This window comes from Sycon ciliatum, chromosome 8 (assembly GCF_964019385.1).
Source record: "Sycon ciliatum chromosome 8, ocSycCili1.1, whole genome shotgun sequence".
Lineage (NCBI taxonomy): Eukaryota > Metazoa > Porifera > Calcarea > Leucosolenida > Sycettidae > Sycon > Sycon ciliatum.
Window position 1 is genome coordinate 29,452,613 of NC_088650.1, and position 20,213 is coordinate 29,472,825.

General features: G+C 47.2%; 1 protein-coding gene and 1 long non-coding RNA gene across 2 annotated transcripts; both read right to left on the minus strand.

Moving 5' to 3' along the window:
• Positions 1–4,079: 4,079 nt before the first annotated feature.
• On the minus strand, positions 4,080–5,640 carry LOC135822634 (uncharacterized). Its single transcript, XR_010554526.1, has 2 exons — positions 5,371–5,640; positions 4,080–5,218 (listed from the first exon to the last, which is right to left on the minus strand). It is a non-coding gene; the product is annotated as an uncharacterized LOC135822634 (long non-coding RNA).
• A 1,038-nt stretch (positions 5,641–6,678) lies between these two features.
• Positions 6,679–19,044, minus strand: LOC135822635 (NPC intracellular cholesterol transporter 1 homolog 1b-like). The gene is made up of 3 exons (XM_065335442.1): positions 14,929–19,044; positions 12,562–13,264; positions 6,679–8,038 (listed from the first exon to the last, which is right to left on the minus strand). Exons 1-3 carry the CDS (start codon positions 16,867–16,869, stop codon positions 7,389–7,391), a joined length of 3,294 nt encoding a protein of 1,097 aa, XP_065191514.1. The 5' UTR covers positions 16,870–19,044; the 3' UTR covers positions 6,679–7,388.
• Positions 19,045–20,213: the final 1,169 nt, after the last annotated feature.

Sequence of the window (20,213 nt, forward strand, 5' to 3'; positions counted from 1 at the left end):
TTCAGTATTAATTTTAGGACTTCATTGTTCATACATGTATGTATTTGTGCAGGCGTTGTGGCAGGATTCCTCACTGCAATACTACTATCATGACAATACATTGAACAGTGTACATGATTGTACAGTCATGTACATGTACATGTACATCTACATGACAGTGATAATAAATTATTATTACTATGAAATGACCCAAAGGCAATGTGCCTATCGAGGGTTTCATTTGATTGAAAGAACAGTACTACAGTAGTCAGTACTAGTACTAGTACATGTAGATGTATGTACAAAGACAAGTGATGCGATTTTACATTGTATTTAGGGCCTGCATGTATATGTACATGTATGTTCACAGCGTAGACTACATGTACATGTATGTACAATAAAATAATACTTTATGTGTGTGTCATTGTACAAGTAGCTGTTTGTTTTGTCACTTCGGCGAATACAGCTACTACCGCACTTGCTGTGACTGCAGTCTACAGTCTATGTGTGCCTCTGTAACCGTAAAGGTACCATCACGCCGGAGGAATGTACATACATGTATACCCGTGTAGCCACATTTCACATGCATAAGATACATGGGTTTTGACTTTGCTCAAGTAACTACATGTACATGTATTTGTAATAGTTCCTTTTCGCTTTTTGAAGCTGAAACTTACTTGATGGATGTGAAACTTGATCCGACGCCTGAATTCTTTTCGCAACGGTTTTGGATTTAGTGCCCAAAGAGCCGGTCGATCTCTTCTTGGCTGAGGCGCTGTGAAACCTGTGAGATGCTCCCAGAGGAAAATGGCACAACATGCACATTTATTTATTTATTTATTTACACTGTACTTATTTCTGCACCTCGTGGCATATGCGCATGTCAAGACAGCCAATTGAATTGAGGAGAGGCATGTACATGAATATTACATGAATATTGCACTGATTTCTCCAGGAGAAGGGATTGCCCTTCGAAGCTTCTTCTTCCTACATTCTTTAGATTATATGGATGCACATTATTATCATACATTCTTCTAAAACAATCTCTCTCTCCTCTGGATCTCTTCATGTAACAAATTACTCATTCAATTATTTATTTCCACATGTTCGCCTTGGTGGACATCTTCAGGAAAGGAATCAACATGATGATGATGTGACATTGAACAAACCACTGGTACTCTCTGACTTGTGTATTACTTCGAAGTAGAATACAAATTATTTTAGCTCTGTTCCTATGACAGTATGAGCACTGAGAGGTTCCTCACACCGGGAGAAAGTCCGCTCTCTGACATGATTCGTACGACACTGACTCGATCTTGAATGCTTTGTATTGTATTGTATTGTATTTTATTATTTTACTTGGGCATTCCCAACAGACCCTAAGGTCTTCTTACAGGGTGCCCAAGATGAATGAATGCTACACAATATGCAGCTGAAACAGAAACACCTCACATACATGTACATGTACAATCATGCACATTGTACGAATGCAGTAAGTAAAAAGTAAATTATCGTGTCCGTTCCCGAAGGGAACTCACGACGGCCGCTACGAATGCAGTGGAACAACATAACAAAGATTCACTTAAAGGGGAAGTGCATCGATTTTTCGAGTATGGTCCAGAAGAAAGACAATTTGATATCGGTTCGAATGGCATATCTTTCGCTTCCATACGATAAGCCAAACTTGCCAAATCGCCAATTGTATACTCACGTTGCCATAGCGACCAGCGCAGTGATGACGTACGAAAGGCTTAGCTCCACCACAGAGAAGGTCGATCACTGCAGAATTTGGTCATTTTCAATTGGTTTATTGTATTCACGAAGTGAAAGAAGGGCTGTGTTCAATGCTGTAAGTGCAGTGAACTGTTTGTTAGTAGTCCTCTCGGTTGTGTACTGGGACGTGACACCGACAGGAGAAAGCTGGAGCGCGGAGACACCAGCAGACAAGCGAAAATAGTGACGAACAAAATGCTGAAATCTTGGTTGGGACAAATCAGACGTTCAGCATTTTCCCCAACCAAGGACCATGCCGTTTGCTCTTTCCACTTCCTGAAGGTGAATGTGATGCTTCCTGGCGACTCTCCTATCTCTCGTAACATCTTCTGAAGCCAGGTGAGACGACGGGTGGTGGAGATTGACGAATGAAATAATGTCGTAGGTTTGAAAGTTTGCTGAAAATGTCTCAGGAGAGACGGCGAATTCCAAGCATCTTGTCCTGGAGGAAACCATTTCGTAGGCACAGTCAGCCTTGGGAAATACATGAGAAGGGCGACAAATAGTTCACGGCACTAACAGCATTGAACACAGCACTTCTTTCACATCGTGAATACAATAAGATAATTGAAAATGACCAATTTATGCAGTGATCGACCTTCTCCTGTGGAGGAGCTAAGCCTTTCGTACGTCATCACTCCGCTGGTCGCTATGGCAACGTGAGCATACAATTGGCGATTTGGCAAGTTTGGCTTATCGTATGGAAGCAAGAGATATGCCATTCGAACCGATATCAAATTGTCTTTCTTCTGGACCCTACTCGAAAAATCGATGCACTTCCCCTTTAACTAATAATACAGCACACTCAATAGACCGATCCCCTTATTATTGTCTGGGTTCGAGCAAGGGGGCAACTCCGCAGTCGCGTGGGATCCTGCTGCACACACGCGACCAACCTCACCTCGGCCGTGCACGCGTGCGCGACTTTTCGCATGCGAAGTGCAGAGCACGCGAAATCTACATGCAGTGCACTAGTGCAAGCCTGTCTACAAAAAATGTCACAAGGACTTTTGATTTGAGCTGTTTTGTTTTTGTTCAGACGTCTTCCTTTTTACGACTTCAGGATGCCTTCTCAGGATCATTGCTGCGTTCCTCACTGTCAGAACAGGAGGACGATGCAAACAAGTCATTTCACTCCTTTCCTCGTGTGGAGCCACAGCGGCCTGGAGCAGCGGATCCAGGCTATGCCCCGTGAGGAAGGGCGTAGTTTTAGGGTCACTCTGAATAGTTGCAGCGATCATTTCGATCCCGAAATCGAAATCGTTTTGCCCAGCTCTACAAGGGCAGGATGAGTCCAGGAACCCGAACAGCTGTCCTACGGTACCAGGTTTGCTTTTCGCAAGAGAGTGGAGTCTGGACGCCCTGCTCCCCATGCTCGCAAAACAGTATTTGCTGAGCCTAGTGCAGTTCGGTCATGGAAGTGCAGCGTCTGCATCACGAGCTCCCCATGCTCCCAAACCAGTATTTTGCTGAGAGGCAACGGTACTTTGAGTTGGAAAGGAAGCTGGCTTAGTACAGTTTGGTCCTGTAATGGAAGTGCAGCATCTGCATCAGGAGCTGGCAGCAAGTAGAGCTCGTGTACAGAGTCTCGTGGAGCAGTTGGACGATGTGAGGACTGGGGTGAAGAAAGCCGAAAAACAGCTTACGTACAGTATCATAAAGAAAGACTCTGAGCCGCTCCAGTTTCTGACTGGTTTGCCTTCAGGTGTTTGGACTTGCTCTGTGGGACTTCTTTGAGCCTAGCCGAGAAAATGTACTGCGCCGCGCCAGATCTGCGAAGACGGAAACTGAGGGACGGCGGATACAGTTGGAGGTGGCCGTAAATCGCCAATGAGCATGTAATGGAGGATCAGCTGCTATTGGCATTGATGTGTCTAAGCCTGGGCCGAATGGAACAGAAGCTGGCATGCGTGGCACAAGTTAATCATCCGTTTCACGGTATATAGCTAGCTGAGCTGGAAAGATGTCTTGTTCCTCCGTTTGGGCATGATCCCCATTTGGGCGAGCTGGCGAGATGTTCAGTCATCGATGCCATGCACCGCAAGACATTCTGCATTGTGGATGAAACAGTTCTATTTTGCCATGCACTTAGGGTTCTCGCACCGGCACGGCACAACAAGACCCAACAGATCCTTGCGCTCGTATTTTCTCCCATGGTAACATTGCTGATCACAACACCCAGTAGCCAGTCGCAGATGCAACCAAATCAACCAGGTTCTCTTTCTCTTTTTTTCCAATACTGAAACCAAGGTATACCAATATTTGCATCGAATGCAGTGATGATTTCAATACTGTCCACCAGTACAACGCATTACCAGACTGGCATATAATCATGATAATATTATCCATTTCGCAATCACTGTCATTGCTTTCTTAGATCTCCAATCATCAATATCGGACCATAAACCGTCTATCATCTTATATTATATCATCATTAATATCCTGCTACTATCCTCCTCTAACGATGAGCTCGAAGAAACGAAACAGCTGTCTTGAGGCGGAAACAATATCTGTCAACGGAAGTGTCCTTGCTGTGCTGGTGTGTTTATGCTTCGTGCATTAGTTCGGCCAAGAGCGCATGGTGGTGGCGGGTTGAGGATGTAGTACAGCGGAGTATGACCGAAAGCTCTGTCACAATGTATTTTATTAGGAAGGTATAGAAACATAAAAAAAACTGTATCTTGATCTTGGGCGTAAACAGCCCGTCTCACATTAAATATACTAGAAAATAGTTCACTCTAAACATGCAGTCTTCCTAAGAGAGAGAGAGAGGGGGGGGGGGGGTATATTCATACTCATAGGTTCGAAAGAACCGCACACACACTTTGTTGCAGACAGCGGCAAGCTTTGGCCATCGTACTTCGAAGAGGGAGCAATCCACTGCGCTACGCTTGCGATTAACAGCAAGCTTCGATCTTTCAAAGTTACGACTCATCACTGGCTCTGGGGTAATGTTCCTGGAACAAATGCCCCATTGCCGACTGCGGGCCAGGGAGCACGCAATCTGCCTTCCTGGGCGAGAAGTGTTCCAGCACAAGAAGCAGCACGAATACATGCTTACAAAGACCACCATCACCACCAGCCGGCACACAGCACTTCAAACACCATCCACTCCTTCCATGTGTTTGCACTGTCCTCCTCTAGCTCTTCACGCTCAACAAATACCACGCACTGCTCATCGTTTTTTTTAATGCTTCCTCTGGGTTGGCTAGCCCTTCGACTTGACAAAACAGCGATCACCACTGCTATCGTCACCTCATAGCAGTCGCTTCCACCAGTGGCTTTTCCTGTCTTTGCAAGGTGTCCAAGGATGGCTGCTGTTGTCACTACAGGCAAATCAGAAGTACTTTAGTGGCTGATGTCCAACCAGATCGTTGGAAAATCGATTTTTCCACTTCAGGGCTGCTGATCGCGATCGCGACTTGGTGACTTCGCAGCACCACGGTTACCTTCATAGAAGATGGCTCTGGAGAGGAAAAGGCAGACCAGAAAAAGGTTACTATTATCTTCAGCACCGATCTCAAGGAGAAAGAAATACGGTCTGCTGTAGCCTAGGCACAAAATAAATCTCACAACACGATTCGCGATTCGAATAATACCAACAACAAAAAAACTCACCTCTGGAGTAACTCCTGTTTGTGGCCCGAGATCGTTCTCTCCCGCGCCTTGAAAAAATCCTGCAGCTGCATCGCAGTCCATGTCTCTCTCGAAGACTCTGCTCCTACCAGCAGGAGGTTCAGCACCGCTCGAAGCCATCGCAAACCACTTGAACTAAGCAGAAGACATTCCAAAACAAACCTGAAACACACTGTCAAAGATGCTGTCACGTTCAAAAACTAGCTCGATCGCGAGTGAGGTTGCCCCCGTGCTCGAACCCAGTATAATAAGGGGATCGGTCTATTGTCTCTTATCCGGACGCCTCAGATACCATGGATACGGGCACGTCTCTCTACCGGGCACCTTCAGCTTGAGTTCCTATGGCAAAATGCTTCGAATTTGGGGATTTTGAACCTTTTTTCGGATGCACAATTGCTTATTTTGTCACTGCCAACTTGTGTAATCCACACATTTTCATCAATGGATTCTTTTTTATCCTGAGCATGTGCAATACGTGCCAAATTAACTTCCTCAAAACTGATATGGTACGTGATAGATGAGTTATCCTGAGATACGGGCAGTGCCCGGTCCCAAGGTGCCCAGATAAGAGGCGTCCGAGTGAATAATTATTATTAGTAGTAATACAGTCCATGCACATGTGTCATGTAGCTTTTTGAACAAATCATGCTACACGTCGGTCTCATTATATTCATATTGCATTGTAGTTCGTCGAGAAAAATCTAGAAGAGAGTATTCATACCTGCAATGTATAGGATGCAACACCTAACGATTTGCACCAAGTACCGTATTACCTCTAATAATTATAAGCACAGTCTCCAATAATAGCACGTCTCCAATAATACTAAAAGAACACCTTGGGGCGGCATTCAAAAAATAAAGTGCTCAGTGCAGTCTCCATTATAAGCACACTGTGTAAATTCATTATCTTTACCAGCGAAAAACCCCTGAAATGTGTGTTTCTGACATGAATTTGGCATGGCAACATGCCTCTGAAATGAGGTTGAAATAATAATGGAACAGTCTCCAATGAAGGAACGTCTCCATTAATAGCACACGGCGGAGGTACATTGAAAAAATAAAGGACCGTACTTATATTAGAGATAATACGGTAGTTGCTGCTCACGAACGCAACACGGTCTAACAAGCTGACCAAAACGGCTTTCCATGCACACAAAAATTAAATGGCCGTTTCCTCTACCGGGTCTCACATCGAGGGGTATGTCTGAAGCCAGTACGGCAGTAGATGTCCCAAGCACAACCCTTCCACAGCACAATCATGTAATACGGAGCAACAATACTAACGAGTACTATCTGAAAAAGTCTTTCTTTTCAAATCTTTCCGGTTGTGGCAAAAATTGTGCCTGTGATAAATTAAGTACCGGTGCAATATATTTAAAATATATAATTACGATTTTAAAGTACAGCAGCGGAGCATGCGGCAAGAGAACTAGACGTCAAAAGAATTGTTCGACACCCAACAAGAACACATTCTTAGAAAGAATTAATGAACCAGAGGAGTAGTGTTTGATCAGCATTTCGCTACTCCCAGTTATGAGCTGCTGTGAAAATCTCAAGTATCAACGCCTGATTCTCGAAAAGAAAAAAAAGTTTGTACTCAGATGATTAACGTTAGTCCGTGATTTGAAACACCAGATAGGACAGGTCAAAGAAAATTTTAAAGTCAGGAAAAATAAATACTCACACCGCAGTGGCTTCTGACTTTAGACTCAACGTGACACTTGTTATAGGACGGATGGGAAAAGACGCATACACACACACACACACACAAACACACACACACACACACACACACACACACACACACACACATACATACGTACTGCCATTGAAACCCTCCAGACGCATCGAATGATCAACACTTGATGAAAACTGAACCAGCCAGCGAACATATAACAGCCTAAACTCTCAATGGTATGCACGCAATACCTACATTATCTTCACATGCTATTCCTTGAACATAATTTAAATAGCGTCGAGGTCCAGCACTTCATTGCGTACTAAAGGCTAGATTCACACCGTACACTACCGGAGTGCGGAAGATTGGTATGCATCGATGCTGATCGTCCGACCACCCCATTGCTGTTGATCTTCACAGCTTTGTACAGCGGGTGGAAGTCTTGCGACGCACCGTGGCTGTTGGATAGGACACGCATGGAGTGGGACTTTTTCGGACGATTTGCTTTGTGCTTGGCTGGACTAGACGTCAGGGTTGTCAGGGATATCGATAGCGGCGCCTTAGAGCCATTCTCTGTGACAGCGACAGGGGGCTTCAGCGGATCTGGATGCAGCTGTGGGAGTGAAGCATTCGTCGCTTCACCTCTGTCTCCCACCTGATAGAAGACTGGAAGGATATCACTGGTTGCACGCGTCTCAGCAGTCGCCGGTCTAGCAACCTCTCCCTCTTCTTGTTCTCGTGGCGTTATCGGTTTCCACTTTCGCCCAATGTACAACAGAACGATAGGAGAGAGCACAAGGCCGTAGAAAGCGGACAGCGATATCAGCAAGCAAATCAACTTGGCAAATATGCGAGAGATCTCCACACTGCCAAACACCAGCGCGATGAGGCCCAGGAATGTAGTTAGGGAGCCACTGAAGATGGACGAACCCATCTGCGTCAGTGCAATCACCACCCGTTCGTCTGGATTGCCTGCAAGAAAAACAAACAAAACATGCAGATCGTACAAAATTCCGTGAGTCACGCTGCGCAAATAGCAACCAGCTAAACTGGAAACTTGAGAAATCTTTTGTACTTTTCCAATGCCAATGTCGAAATTTAGCATTCGCTTCTCAAGCCACGATGCTGCGTTGCAAAATTTCCTACGAAAGTTTGCAAGCCCAGTCTATGACATTTGAAAAATATGTCCTACCCCCCCCCCCCCCACCCCCCACCACTCTTACAATACAGTGCTCCAAGCCAAAGAGATAAAGACTCACATCTCTCCTATCCGGGTCGCCTGCTCTGTTTGGAGCAGTGCCCTGAACTAAGATACAGTCGTACCTCTCTAATCCGGCACTTTATAATCCAGCACCCTCGATAAACCAGCACAATTTTCAGTAGCCAAATGTCCTCTTCATGCACATTGCAGCAGTAGATCAGATTTGTTAATCCAGCACCCTCCCTAATCCAGCAGATTTCCGTGGCACAAATGGTGCCGGATTATAGAGGGACCACTGTACTGTAATTTCTTTAATTTTCGGTGTACTTTAATTTTCAGTACTTTCGGTGCGTCTGTTTCATACCTAAAATTTCAATACACCGAACAAACACTAACATACATAATCCAATAGGGAACTGCTCCTCTGTACCTAAAAATTCTGTTCACCCAACCTGGCCTTTTGCCCTCATACCGAAAATATTGAGCACCGAAAGTTTCTAAAATCAGAGTACTCTGTCATTCAGAACTTGCATACAGTTGTAGTAGTATGCGCACGTCAGGCCCCGTCTCTTACTCTGTATGTAAACATGGTAAAAATTCACCTAGGGTTCCCAGTAAAAAGGCAACGCCTGTTGGGACTCCCCTAGTAAAATAATAAAATCTACTACTACTACTACTACACGTACAGCATGAAGACCGTTCAGTATGAATTTCCCTCTGTTTCTATGAAAACGTAGATCATACATGAAGCGTGGTACAGCAAGGTGGCCATTTCTTCAATGTCCGGAAAAATAAATACGACGGCAAGGGGCACTTGAGCGTAGCTAACAAGCACACCACTTCATTCCAGGATTCTGTTAGTTGATCGGCCGGATGCTCAATTCCATGCGGGGGGGGGGTGAGAGATAAATTTAGAGATCTGCACTAGTGGCACAAATGTTCATTGAAGAATGCTGGATACAAGAAGCAGAGGTACTCCTCCAGTACCTTAGAGACCCTGGTGAGCATTTATAAAAATACGACGTAAGATGAGCGAAGAGATGATCAAAGTGCCACAGCAGAGAGATGGGACTCTGAAAACAGTCCACACTTTCTGAACCAAGGCATAACTAACGCACCACCTGACATATTCCTTCTTATCTGATTTACTGTCCCGTAACCACTTCACCTGCATGCCTCACATGTGCACGAAAAAATGCCATCACTTCAACTCCGGAACCTATTTCAAAGACCATATTGATGGCTCCCATACTGATATCGCTTCTACATGTATCGCATCTATCTCACGACAAGTAGTTTGCAGGCTATCTTCTTGATACTATCCTGACATAGTGCATTCCCCTTTACAACACCTCAGGCTCCAGTCGCACTGCTACAGCTAAGCATCGTGGCAGCATAATAAACCACGGGGGGGGGGTTGTGGCACACTGCAATTGTACTGTGATCAGTGATAACAGTAAACACACACACACACACACACACACACACACACACACACACACACACACACACACACACACACACACACACACACACACAGCTTGAGAGTAAGCCAGCACCCGTGCCATTCTCATCCTACTCCGGGCACACTCAACCCCCTTTGGCTCAAACAAAATCACCAAAATCGATCACAATCCTTCCGTAGGTGGTGTTATGCTTGGTAATGGCCCTTGTATACGGGTTAAACGATCACATCATCAGTTGAGATGCATCGGCATTATGATGCAATAGCGACTCAGACTGTATTCATAGTGCCCATAAGCTGTTCAGCTGACTCGCCACCATGACCTCATTGGCTTAACCTCTGTACAGTCAGACATCGCTTAGCCGCACACATCCGTTTTCCACAAAAAATGTCCGGATAGACGAGGGAACCGGATAATCGAACACTGATCATGTTGGATGCATTACGCATGCTGTATATCTGTAACCAGCTATTTCTTACGGATGGCGAGGGATCCGGATAATAGAGGTCCGACTGTACTTAGAAAATAATAGGACATGTCTCCAGAACCCTACAACCGATATGGTTGAACTAAGAAGAGTTGTGCCATGCTCCACCACAGCTTCAAGCTCATGGCATCTTTCTAGATTAGCACTGCATACACTGTTTCCCCGATACCTTGACATTCACAACTTTCTACAAAACAAAAAAAATAGTCCTCCAAGTGCAATCACCTATTATAATCAGTATCAGTGAGCCAGGTCCATGTGCAATCATGCCAGGAATTTTCAACCACTTGAGCTCCAGACCAATATAGCTCTCAGGTTGTCAGTTAGGCACAGCAGGTGTCAGTACTACAGTAGCACCCTGCTGTTTGCCCACCGCATGACCCACAGTATGACCCACAGCATGACATGCTGTGGACAAACAGAAAATAGTGTCAGCGAGCAGATGCATGTCAACTGATGGCAGACAGGGTAAACAAACTGAAGTACTACCACATCTATACATGGAGACACATGTGTGTTGTGGACTGGTTTGCTCCGTAGAATGCTCACAACTTTCAGTTATTATACTGAGAAGCCAGACTCCATTTCAGGTGCTCAATTTTATCACGAGTGTAAGTGGCACTCAGATAAGCCTTGGGCACAATGAATGATGACTATAACCCAGTGTGAATGTCTGCTGCATAAGCCACTGTCTGGACCAAGAGCAGTAGGCCCAATCCTCACTGACTAATTAGAGATTTCCCTCCAAGCCATAGCACGGACGGTGCGCAATATGGGCGACAGACATGTTCGTTCATATTAAAGGGGAAGTTAAGGCAAAAATTAAAATTTCACCAGTTGTAGTCTTCGGGGTGCTGAGTCGAATGGTCTTGGTCCGAGAAAGCTGAGACGCTCCCTTCCTACTTGAATCCCAATCGAACTCGCGCACTTCCACCGAAACTGGGTGACTGCGCCCTACGAGATGGGGATTTGTATGCAAAATGTCACTAAAAGCGCCATTTCGTTCTTATAAAAGCACGGATGACCGCGATTGGCCCATATGTTGTAGTCTTTTGGACGCTGAGTCGACTGGTTTTGGTCCGAAAAGGCTGCGATGCAGCGTTCCTCCTTTATTCCCAATCGAACATGGTTGAAGAAGCGGTCACGTGCTCCTGGGTGCCAAAATCACCTGGTCACCACGCCAGCAGGCGACAACTTTCACACCAAGGTTCAACTCGAGTGACAGGACTGCACCCAAAAAAGGTCAAAACAGGCTGTAAGTTGTACCCTGCAGGCACGGTGACCAGGTGACTGGTGTACGCAGGAGCACGTGACCGCTTCTTCAACCATGTTCGATTGGGAATTAGGGGCGAACGCTGCATCGCAGCCTTTTCGGACCAAAACCAGTCGACTCAGCGTCCAAAAGACTACAACATATGGGACAATCGCGGTCATCCGTGCTTTTATAAGAACGAAATGGCGCTTTTAGTGACATTTTGCATACAAATCCCCATCTAGTAGGGCGCAGTCACCCAGTTTCGGTGGAAGTGCGCGAGTTCGATTGGGATTCAAGTAGGAAGGGAGCGTCTCAGCTTTCTCGGACCAAGACCATTCGACTCAGCACCCCGAAGACTACAACTGGTGAAATTTTAATTTTTGCCTTAACTTCCCCTTTAAATGGTAGCTGAATGATCTAAACACAAAGGAGGGTTTATCATAGGAATTTGAAGGGCAACCACCTGCCCCTCACGGGGCAAATCACGCAGTTTGTCTCAGGGGCTAGCTACTTGGAGAGCAATAACAGTGTAAACGTTTCACTCCTACCTGCTCTCTACCAAGAATTCCAGGAAGTTGGTAGCGCAGTAGTGTGTACTGTCAGCACCGGATACATTATAGGTTGTTTGTACTTCAGTAATAAGTCTGTTTCAACGTACTTCCCCCAGCTCGCAACACTACACTACACTGTACTGTACTGCTACCTCTGCTCACACAGTGCTGACTACAACACGTGGGTAAAGCGTCCTTATACCAACGGCAGATTACTAAGGTTTTAGGAACACAGGCTGTCCAACCGCCCTGCTTTGAGCAGGACAGTCCTGCTTTGGACAAAAACATTTGTGTACATTTACATGGGAGACAGTTGCCTTTGTATACATTTTATATAGGTGTCCTGCTTTGGAAAGGTGGCAAGGTTGGACAGTCTGGGAACATCACCTATAAAGTAAGGCACCCCAGGACGGCAGTGACTGATCCCTCCTTCTCCTCCACACCATCACCACCACCAGTACACAGTAGAGACACAAGACACAAATCTACAAAACCCAAATCTCCACCACAAGTTTCTACCGCCAGGGACGCTCACCTTTAGCTTTAGCGAAGGCCAGGACGAGATGTGCCACGTAGTCCACACTAAAGCCGATGCCGATGACCAGGACGGTGTGCGAGGCGTGGTTGTACTCCAAGCCCAGGAACGGCATGAGGCCGAACAAGTTGAAATTGACGATGGCGATCAGGAGTGTGCAGAGCAGAGCACCGACCAGGCTGCCCTCGAAGAAGAACCAGCTGATGATCATAACAACAACGAGTGACAGGAGCACGGTCTGATATCCGGAGCTCTTCACGAGCTGTACTTGATGCAGGAATCGGTACACGTAGCTGTACGCGTGCACGGTCAGATCCGCGGACGACTGAGACGCAATGTCTTGTGACAATGCCATCCTCTGTAAGAGCACGTGTGTGCTTGGCGAGGAGCGCTGCCATGCCGTGATGCGTGCTGCTTCGACAATAGTTTTGCCAGCGGTACTGCCTAGAACGACATCGTGTCGGAATCTCCTTCCAAGACTCGTGTTGAAGAAGCCGTGGAGCAGCATTGAGAACTCATCATGTGGCAGCAAACCGTTGGGTAATGTCTGATTGCATGCCGTGGCATACTGGCACAGCTCATCAAACCAGGAGACGACGTACGGGTGAAACGATGGCGACGACTCCAGGCTGCTGCTGAGTGATCTCAAGTGTAGTTGTGTGCTCTCTGCTGCGCTGTCCTTGGGAAGAATGACCATTTCAACCTGGATATATAGGTAAGTACAGAACAACATGGCAACAAACACACACACAACCACATGCACACACACACATACACATACACACAGTGTTATAACCGCATATCTTGTTTCTATTGTCGCGCAATCAACTTGCCAAGTATAGAACTACGAAAGGTGCTACAGAAACAATGGATTATATTCGTTTTGAGTCGCGGACCATTACTTTCTTCAAGCAGAATATTTTCCCTGCTGAAGCCGGTGAAATACGGAACCAACCAGGGACACAGCACCACGATGTCGTGTAGACCTGCGTGCTCTATGTATGGCATCTGCACAAGTGCCGCTACTGTGTGAAAGATACTGCACTTGAGAACGATTCCAATGATGACATCGTTGATTCCAATGATGACATCGTTCATTAACCTACGTGTTCTATGTACTGTAATTTGACAATTTTTCGGTGTACTTTTATTTTCGGTACTTTCGGTTTGTCTGTTAAATACATAAAATATTAATACACCGAGCAAACACTAACACACATAATCCAATAGGGAACTGCTTCTCTGCACCTAAATTTTCTGTTCACCTAACAAGGCCTTTTGCCCTCATACCCAAAAATATTGAGCACCAAGAATTTCTGAAATAAGAGTATGGCATCTGCACAAGTGCCGCTACTGTGTGAAAATCACTGTACTTGAGGACGATTCCTATGATGACATCGGCCACTACTACACTATCCAGTCTGTGACTCCCAGTAGGTGAAGTCATCCAGGGAATTCCCCTTCCCAGTGGAAAACCATCACCTCGACGCATGACAAAGAGGGGAAGGGCCAAAGGATCACAATCTGTGTTATTGCCCAGAGCTCAGGATATTTTGGGTGATGACAGATACAGCAGTGAAGTTACAAGCAATCAAAGTGTTGCAACCCCTGCTACGGTATTACACAAACATACTGCCAGTAATATAACACATTGACAAATTGGGTACTTTCTAATTACTTCACAGGTAATTCAAGAATAATGAGCCCCTTAAGTTCCCCTCCCCCTGTCCCATATCCAAACACCTTGTCCAAACTTGGCCAAGTATCAGTTCAAGAACTATCTAGGCAGATATATATCCACCAGGCTGGTCATGAGATCAGCACTGTTCAGTGCACGGTTCCAAACATACAGTATGATCCCGCAAAACATTCTAACAAATTACACTGGCATTTGAGTTAAGAGGTGTATGTTCAATTAGTATAAATTTTTATTACCTCATTATCACCTATACCTTGCCGAAATGGGAAATTTCCGCTTCATTTGGCTTGAAAGCTATCCTAAGCCTCATGTCCCACCAACATGGATGAAATTCCTTTCACGTTTTCTGCAAGATACATGTACGTATGACCACTGCCTCAACTACTGCTATCTGAATTAACTAAATGCTGCACATAACACATCAACCTGCAGTGCAGTGGGACGCATACTGATAAGGGCAGAGGTTCACAGTATGAAACAGTATGCTATAGAAGAACACCCCTCCCCCCCCCCCCCCCATGCAGCCCCCACCCCCCCCCCCCCCCCCATACACACTAATTTCCACTCAGTACCCCCCCCCCCCCAACACACACTAATCCCCACGCAGTACCCCCCCCCCCCCTCATCCAGTGCACCCTAAAATAGTTTCCTGAAAGGAGAACACGTACCTGTACGGAAACACTTGAAAAGTGCATGGTCTCCAGCTGTTGATACTGCAGAACAAAGCTACTATCTACGAGGGTATCACTGAGCTTGAGTTCACTGCTCACTCTTGTCAGCCCATACACGGAGACACCGCACAGGACAACAAGCAGCACCACGACCAGGACTTTCAGAAGACGCGACCGCACAACGAACGGCCCATATTTCTCGCGGAAAACATACGTCAGGTACTTCTCACCCGGGCGGCGCCTGCACGATGAAGGTGGTGTTCGCGCCGGAGAGATGAACACACTCTCTTGCACGGCCACGCAATGTGGAGCCAAGAACGGCTGCATTGAAGAGCTGCTTGACTTGGGCTTGGACACGCCATTGCCGGCTTGGGCGTTCGCAGGTGTGCTAGCACTAGTTGTGTGATTAGTGGGACTGGATTCGCTATCATTGCTGCACTCGCTGCTTGCTACAGAGCTGTGGCCTAGCTTCATGGCAGCAGCAGTGCTCTCCGCATTGCGGTCGACCATAATGCAACACAGAATCTCCGCACGGCCGGAATCTACGCGTTGCTCGTCCAGTGCAAGACAGGCGACGAAGAACGTCACCTGTAACACAAAGTCAACGATCACGGCCACCGTGGCGTTGATGGCAAACGCTTCCACGCCGGGCACGGCATTGATAGCGACCAGCGCGAACGTAATGGCATCCGTTGTGGACGTCATGGCTATAGAGGCGCCCACCTGGCGTAGAGCACCACCGACACGCTCCCGTCTTGGTAGTCTGGGATCCTGCCTTGCGAGTGCATCACACAGTACAAACATGTCGTCCACGCCAATCGCCAAGATGACGCAAATCATGGCCACCTGTATGGCGCTGAACATAACACCACAGTAGGTCACCAGACCTATACTTGCACCCAGTGCAAGGGCCACATTCAGCATTCCACACAGTGCTACAAGAGTTCTGGAACGCAGCGGATCACAGCAAATCATGTTTCCTGCATTCAATACACTGAACAGCACCAGTACAGAGCCACTAATACCAACCAGCCAGAAATCTGATGACAACGATCGCTCCGTTTCGCGATCCAGAGATGCCGGTCCTAGAGCTTTTGCCGATATCAGCACCGAATTGGAGCTGAACTCTTCCACCGTGTCCACGAATAGTTTGTCCAGAGCGAAATCTTCGACGAACTTTGCGTCCACCGTGTACACGAGGCGAAAGGCTGGTGATGTCCGGAGAAGGTCATCTGCAGGTACTTGGACATTGCCCACGTACAGTGCAGCTGGATGACGAGGCCTGACGCTAGGCGAGAAGTATTGCAGAATAGTTCCACTGATGTTGTTAGCATTTCGACGAATGGTTTCGCTGTTGTACCCAAAGGCGCTGAGAACTCCATTTACGTTTGGGCAATCACTGACGTCCAGAGAATGAACCTTCAGGTACTCTTGTCGACTCGCTTCTTGAGCAGATGCGAGAAAATTATCCACAGGTTGACAGGCCCCTCTCAGACCATCACCCAGAACTAAGAGAACCGTTTCATGCAGGCGTAGAGTTTCCAGTAGGATAGCTTCATTCAACACGTTGTCTCTATCATGTTCTGCTGTCGCATGTACGCCATGATGTGCACTGGTCACAATCACTTGTGCCGGTTGGGATGGAGTCGAGAAGTATTTCGCGAACGCCGCGTTGGCCGAGTCCACTTCGCTTCCTGGTGTTGCCCAGAGTTTGTCGTAGCGATCCTCGGGTTTGAGCTTCAGCAACCCGGTGGACAGCGCCAGAGCCACAATGAACGACACGCTCAGGACCAGAAGAGAATGGTCAGAGGCGAAGCAGCCGAGCTGGTAGAACGCACCGTCCATCCATCGGTGAGCTGCGCGCAAGGCCGAACCGACGCGCAGACGAGCACGGGTAAACACCTTACGAGCCAGAACTTGGCACCGTCCGGAGAACATTGTTCACGAAGATCTGGGCATTCTACTTCCGCAGAGAATAGCTGATGGGCTAGGGAATACTTCACAGCAGGCTTCAGAAACCACCTACATTCTCCGTGCGAATGCTACACTGGAATAAACGAAACAGTTCGTCTCACCTTCTGGCTCAGAATCCCGTGCCGTGGCAAATGAGCTGCTCGGTGTTCTTTTATCTCGTACGTCAACTGCAGTTCTCCTAGGTAGCTAGACCCGTACTAAAACGGTGGAAACACAGGGTCACAGCAAGCCGACAGAAGAGCTTTGTGGAGGACAATGCTAGGATTTCGGAGAACAATGCGAACTCGACCAAGCAGACAAGAGCTGAAATCTCATTGATTGGCATTGAGCGAATACAACATCCAAAAATGTTGTTCAAAGAGTGTGTGACAAGACGTGAAATTGAGGTCTCGCGTCCGGACAACAGCACCGGATTGCTCGCCTATCAACAACAATACAACGACGCAGCTGGTTCTGTTCCTCTCCGAGACGAAATGCCAGAAACTCTACGTGCGCAGCCCGTGGCGAAACTTTACGAAGTTGTCCACACCGCAATGGCCTGTGATGTAGTGCAGCAAGATGTCGATTGTCTACTGGAGATCGATTGCCACTGAAAGGCACACACAACCTATCAGTTGACGCGCATTTCACCTGTAATCCGTCTGAGCTCTGATGTCGATCTACACACACGACGGCCACAGGGCTTCAAACCCTAGCACCCAGATAGCGCGAGGCTGCTTGTAGACAGCCAGAGCCTCACACCTCTGGCTCTAGACGGTTGCAAGGTATTGCCTGTCGTGCTTTCTACGGCAACCCGTGGTGCTAGCTTGATCGCCGCGTAACAGTGAAAATATCAGTAAACCAGCTACCTCGACAGTTCACTCATGTTGCTATCGGGGCTAGGGATTACAATCTCAACTCTGACGCCGCAACGTGTGAAGTGCTGCTCCTCTTCAAGCAGTGATCGTTATCGGATAAGCCGAAACCTTCCACTGGGAGTCACACGGAGATCCACACAGGACACGATTATTATTATCAGGGTCGGGAGGAGAACAGCAAAAAATTGGAATGTTGACGCGCTGAGTGGACCAGCGAATGCCAAGTATCGTCACGGGATGTTTGAGATAGGGTACGGCAAAACTTGAAAGATATTCTCGGCCTGTTAGTGTTACGCGCGGTACACGATGCTACAGTTTTGCTAGGATAGTAACGTCCATTGCTGCAAGGCCTGGCTGCGATAATGGCAGTGGTGGGCTATATTATGCGTGACCAAATTCTACTCGCTGGGGGGTCAGGATGATCCTGTTCTGGCAGGCCGGCGCTCAGGAAGTACTCATTACCTTGACCAAACCTCCCAGATCAAAAACGTCGAGCGTATTTTTACTACCGTACACGGTCACTGTGCTGACAGTGACATGGGCAACGAGTCCCCCACGCTGTTCACCACCTACTACTACTAGTTTCCTGCGTAGTGCAGCGCGGCCCAGGCCAGGTGCAGCGTAACCGCGCAGCTTGCACGCCGATTGGAAAGCAAAAACGGGGAAGGCTCTTTAATCCCGCTTCTGTTAGCAGCTAGCAACGAGACGTAGACACTGGTACCCGAATCATGTGAGCACATTCATGAGCTCAGCAGGCCGCAGTGAGCAGCAAATGAAAGGGTCCTGAAACAGTGAAAGATCGAGGGATGGCACATACGAACGCTGGGTTGACCCACCGCGGTGTAGATGCACCTCAGGGAGGTCCTCTGTTATGACAGCTCCCAACAGGTGATATTTCGCGAGGCCCACCGATAAATGGCAGATACAGTAGCTGGAGGCAGTCTCAGCAAGTCGAACATCGTTCACCATACATACACCATGCAGCCTGGGTTTATTTTAGAGCAGCACAGACCATGATCATGATGCTCACGTCGATAGAGCGATTTACCTCAACAACCTGCGAAATGCTGTCAGTCCGAACATACCCAGATCGAGCACCAGATTGTGTTGGTGATCCACAGGGGACGCGTGTCACCAGAATATCACTCGCTGACCTCCAGAAACCCAATGGAACTACGTGTTTTCATTCCCACTGCAACTGGCGCCGTTGGAATGTATGTCATACCAGACAAGGTTTTAGCAGACATTATCGCGAGATGCACGTAGACGAACGGTGCGTGCGTATCTTTGATTACATGTACAATTGCGTACGTGGAAGAAGATTAACTAGTACTCGTAAAACAGAGGTCCTGTTAGTAGTGTTACGCACGAACACGCGCACGCGCACACACGCGTTATCTCTCTCTCTTTTCTTCTCTCTCTTCCTCCCTCCCTCTCTGCCTGTCTTCTATTGTCTGTCTGTGTGTCTGTCTCACTGTCACTAATTGCATGCCTCTCTCTCTCTCTCTCTCTCTCTCTCTCTCTCTCTCTCTCTCTCTCTCTCTCTCTCTCTCTCTCTCTCTCTCTCTCTCTCTCTCTTCCTCTCTCTCGCTCTCTCTCTCTCTCTCTCTCTCTCTCTCTCTCTCTCTCTCTCTCTCTCTCTCTCTATATATATATATATATCTCTCTCTCTCTCTCTCTCTCTCTCTCTCTCTCTCTCTCTCTATCTATCTCTCTCTCTCTCTCTCTATCTCTCTCTCTCTCTCTCTCTCTCTCTCTCTCTCTCTCTCTCTCTCTCTCTCTCTCTCTCTCTCTCTATCTATCTCTCTCTCTCTCTCTCTCTCTCTCTCTCTCTTCCTCTCTCTCCCTAGCTCTCTCTGTTCAAAAACGCACCTGGTAATGAGACTGGTAGGCGAGCTAGTTACACCAAATACTTGGTTTCTGTTGGGATGTCAACTTTGGCGGTGTTGATTATCAGGATCAAAGACGACGGTACACTGCTCGCATTAAACAATCAGTGTCAGCAATCATTCTCCATGATTCGGTGACCGTTCACTCCTAGACGTGACGACGGGTACGGAGTAACCTAATTTGAAGCGTTCCAAGCAACGGCGTAAGTAACTCACTTCTGTGCTTGATGACGGCGGATCGACCACCAGGGGCAGTCAAAGGTGTTAAGTAGCAGCTCTCCACACCTGGTAACTTAACCAAGAATAGCTACACAGATTTCTCCAGGTCCTCTGTTACTGGTGTCGGCTGAACCCCCAGTACGTCCTCCTTTCTTTATTTGACCGTTCCTTTCATAGTTTTTAAACGTGCCAAAAGTGACTGTATATACGTGCAGTGTATCTCTTACAACACCAGCCCTATCGGTATGCATGTACAGTCATATACATGTACATGTATGATGTCACGTGTGAAGTTTCATCGATTGCCAGAAGCAACCACAGTATCACATTGTACTAGTGTACG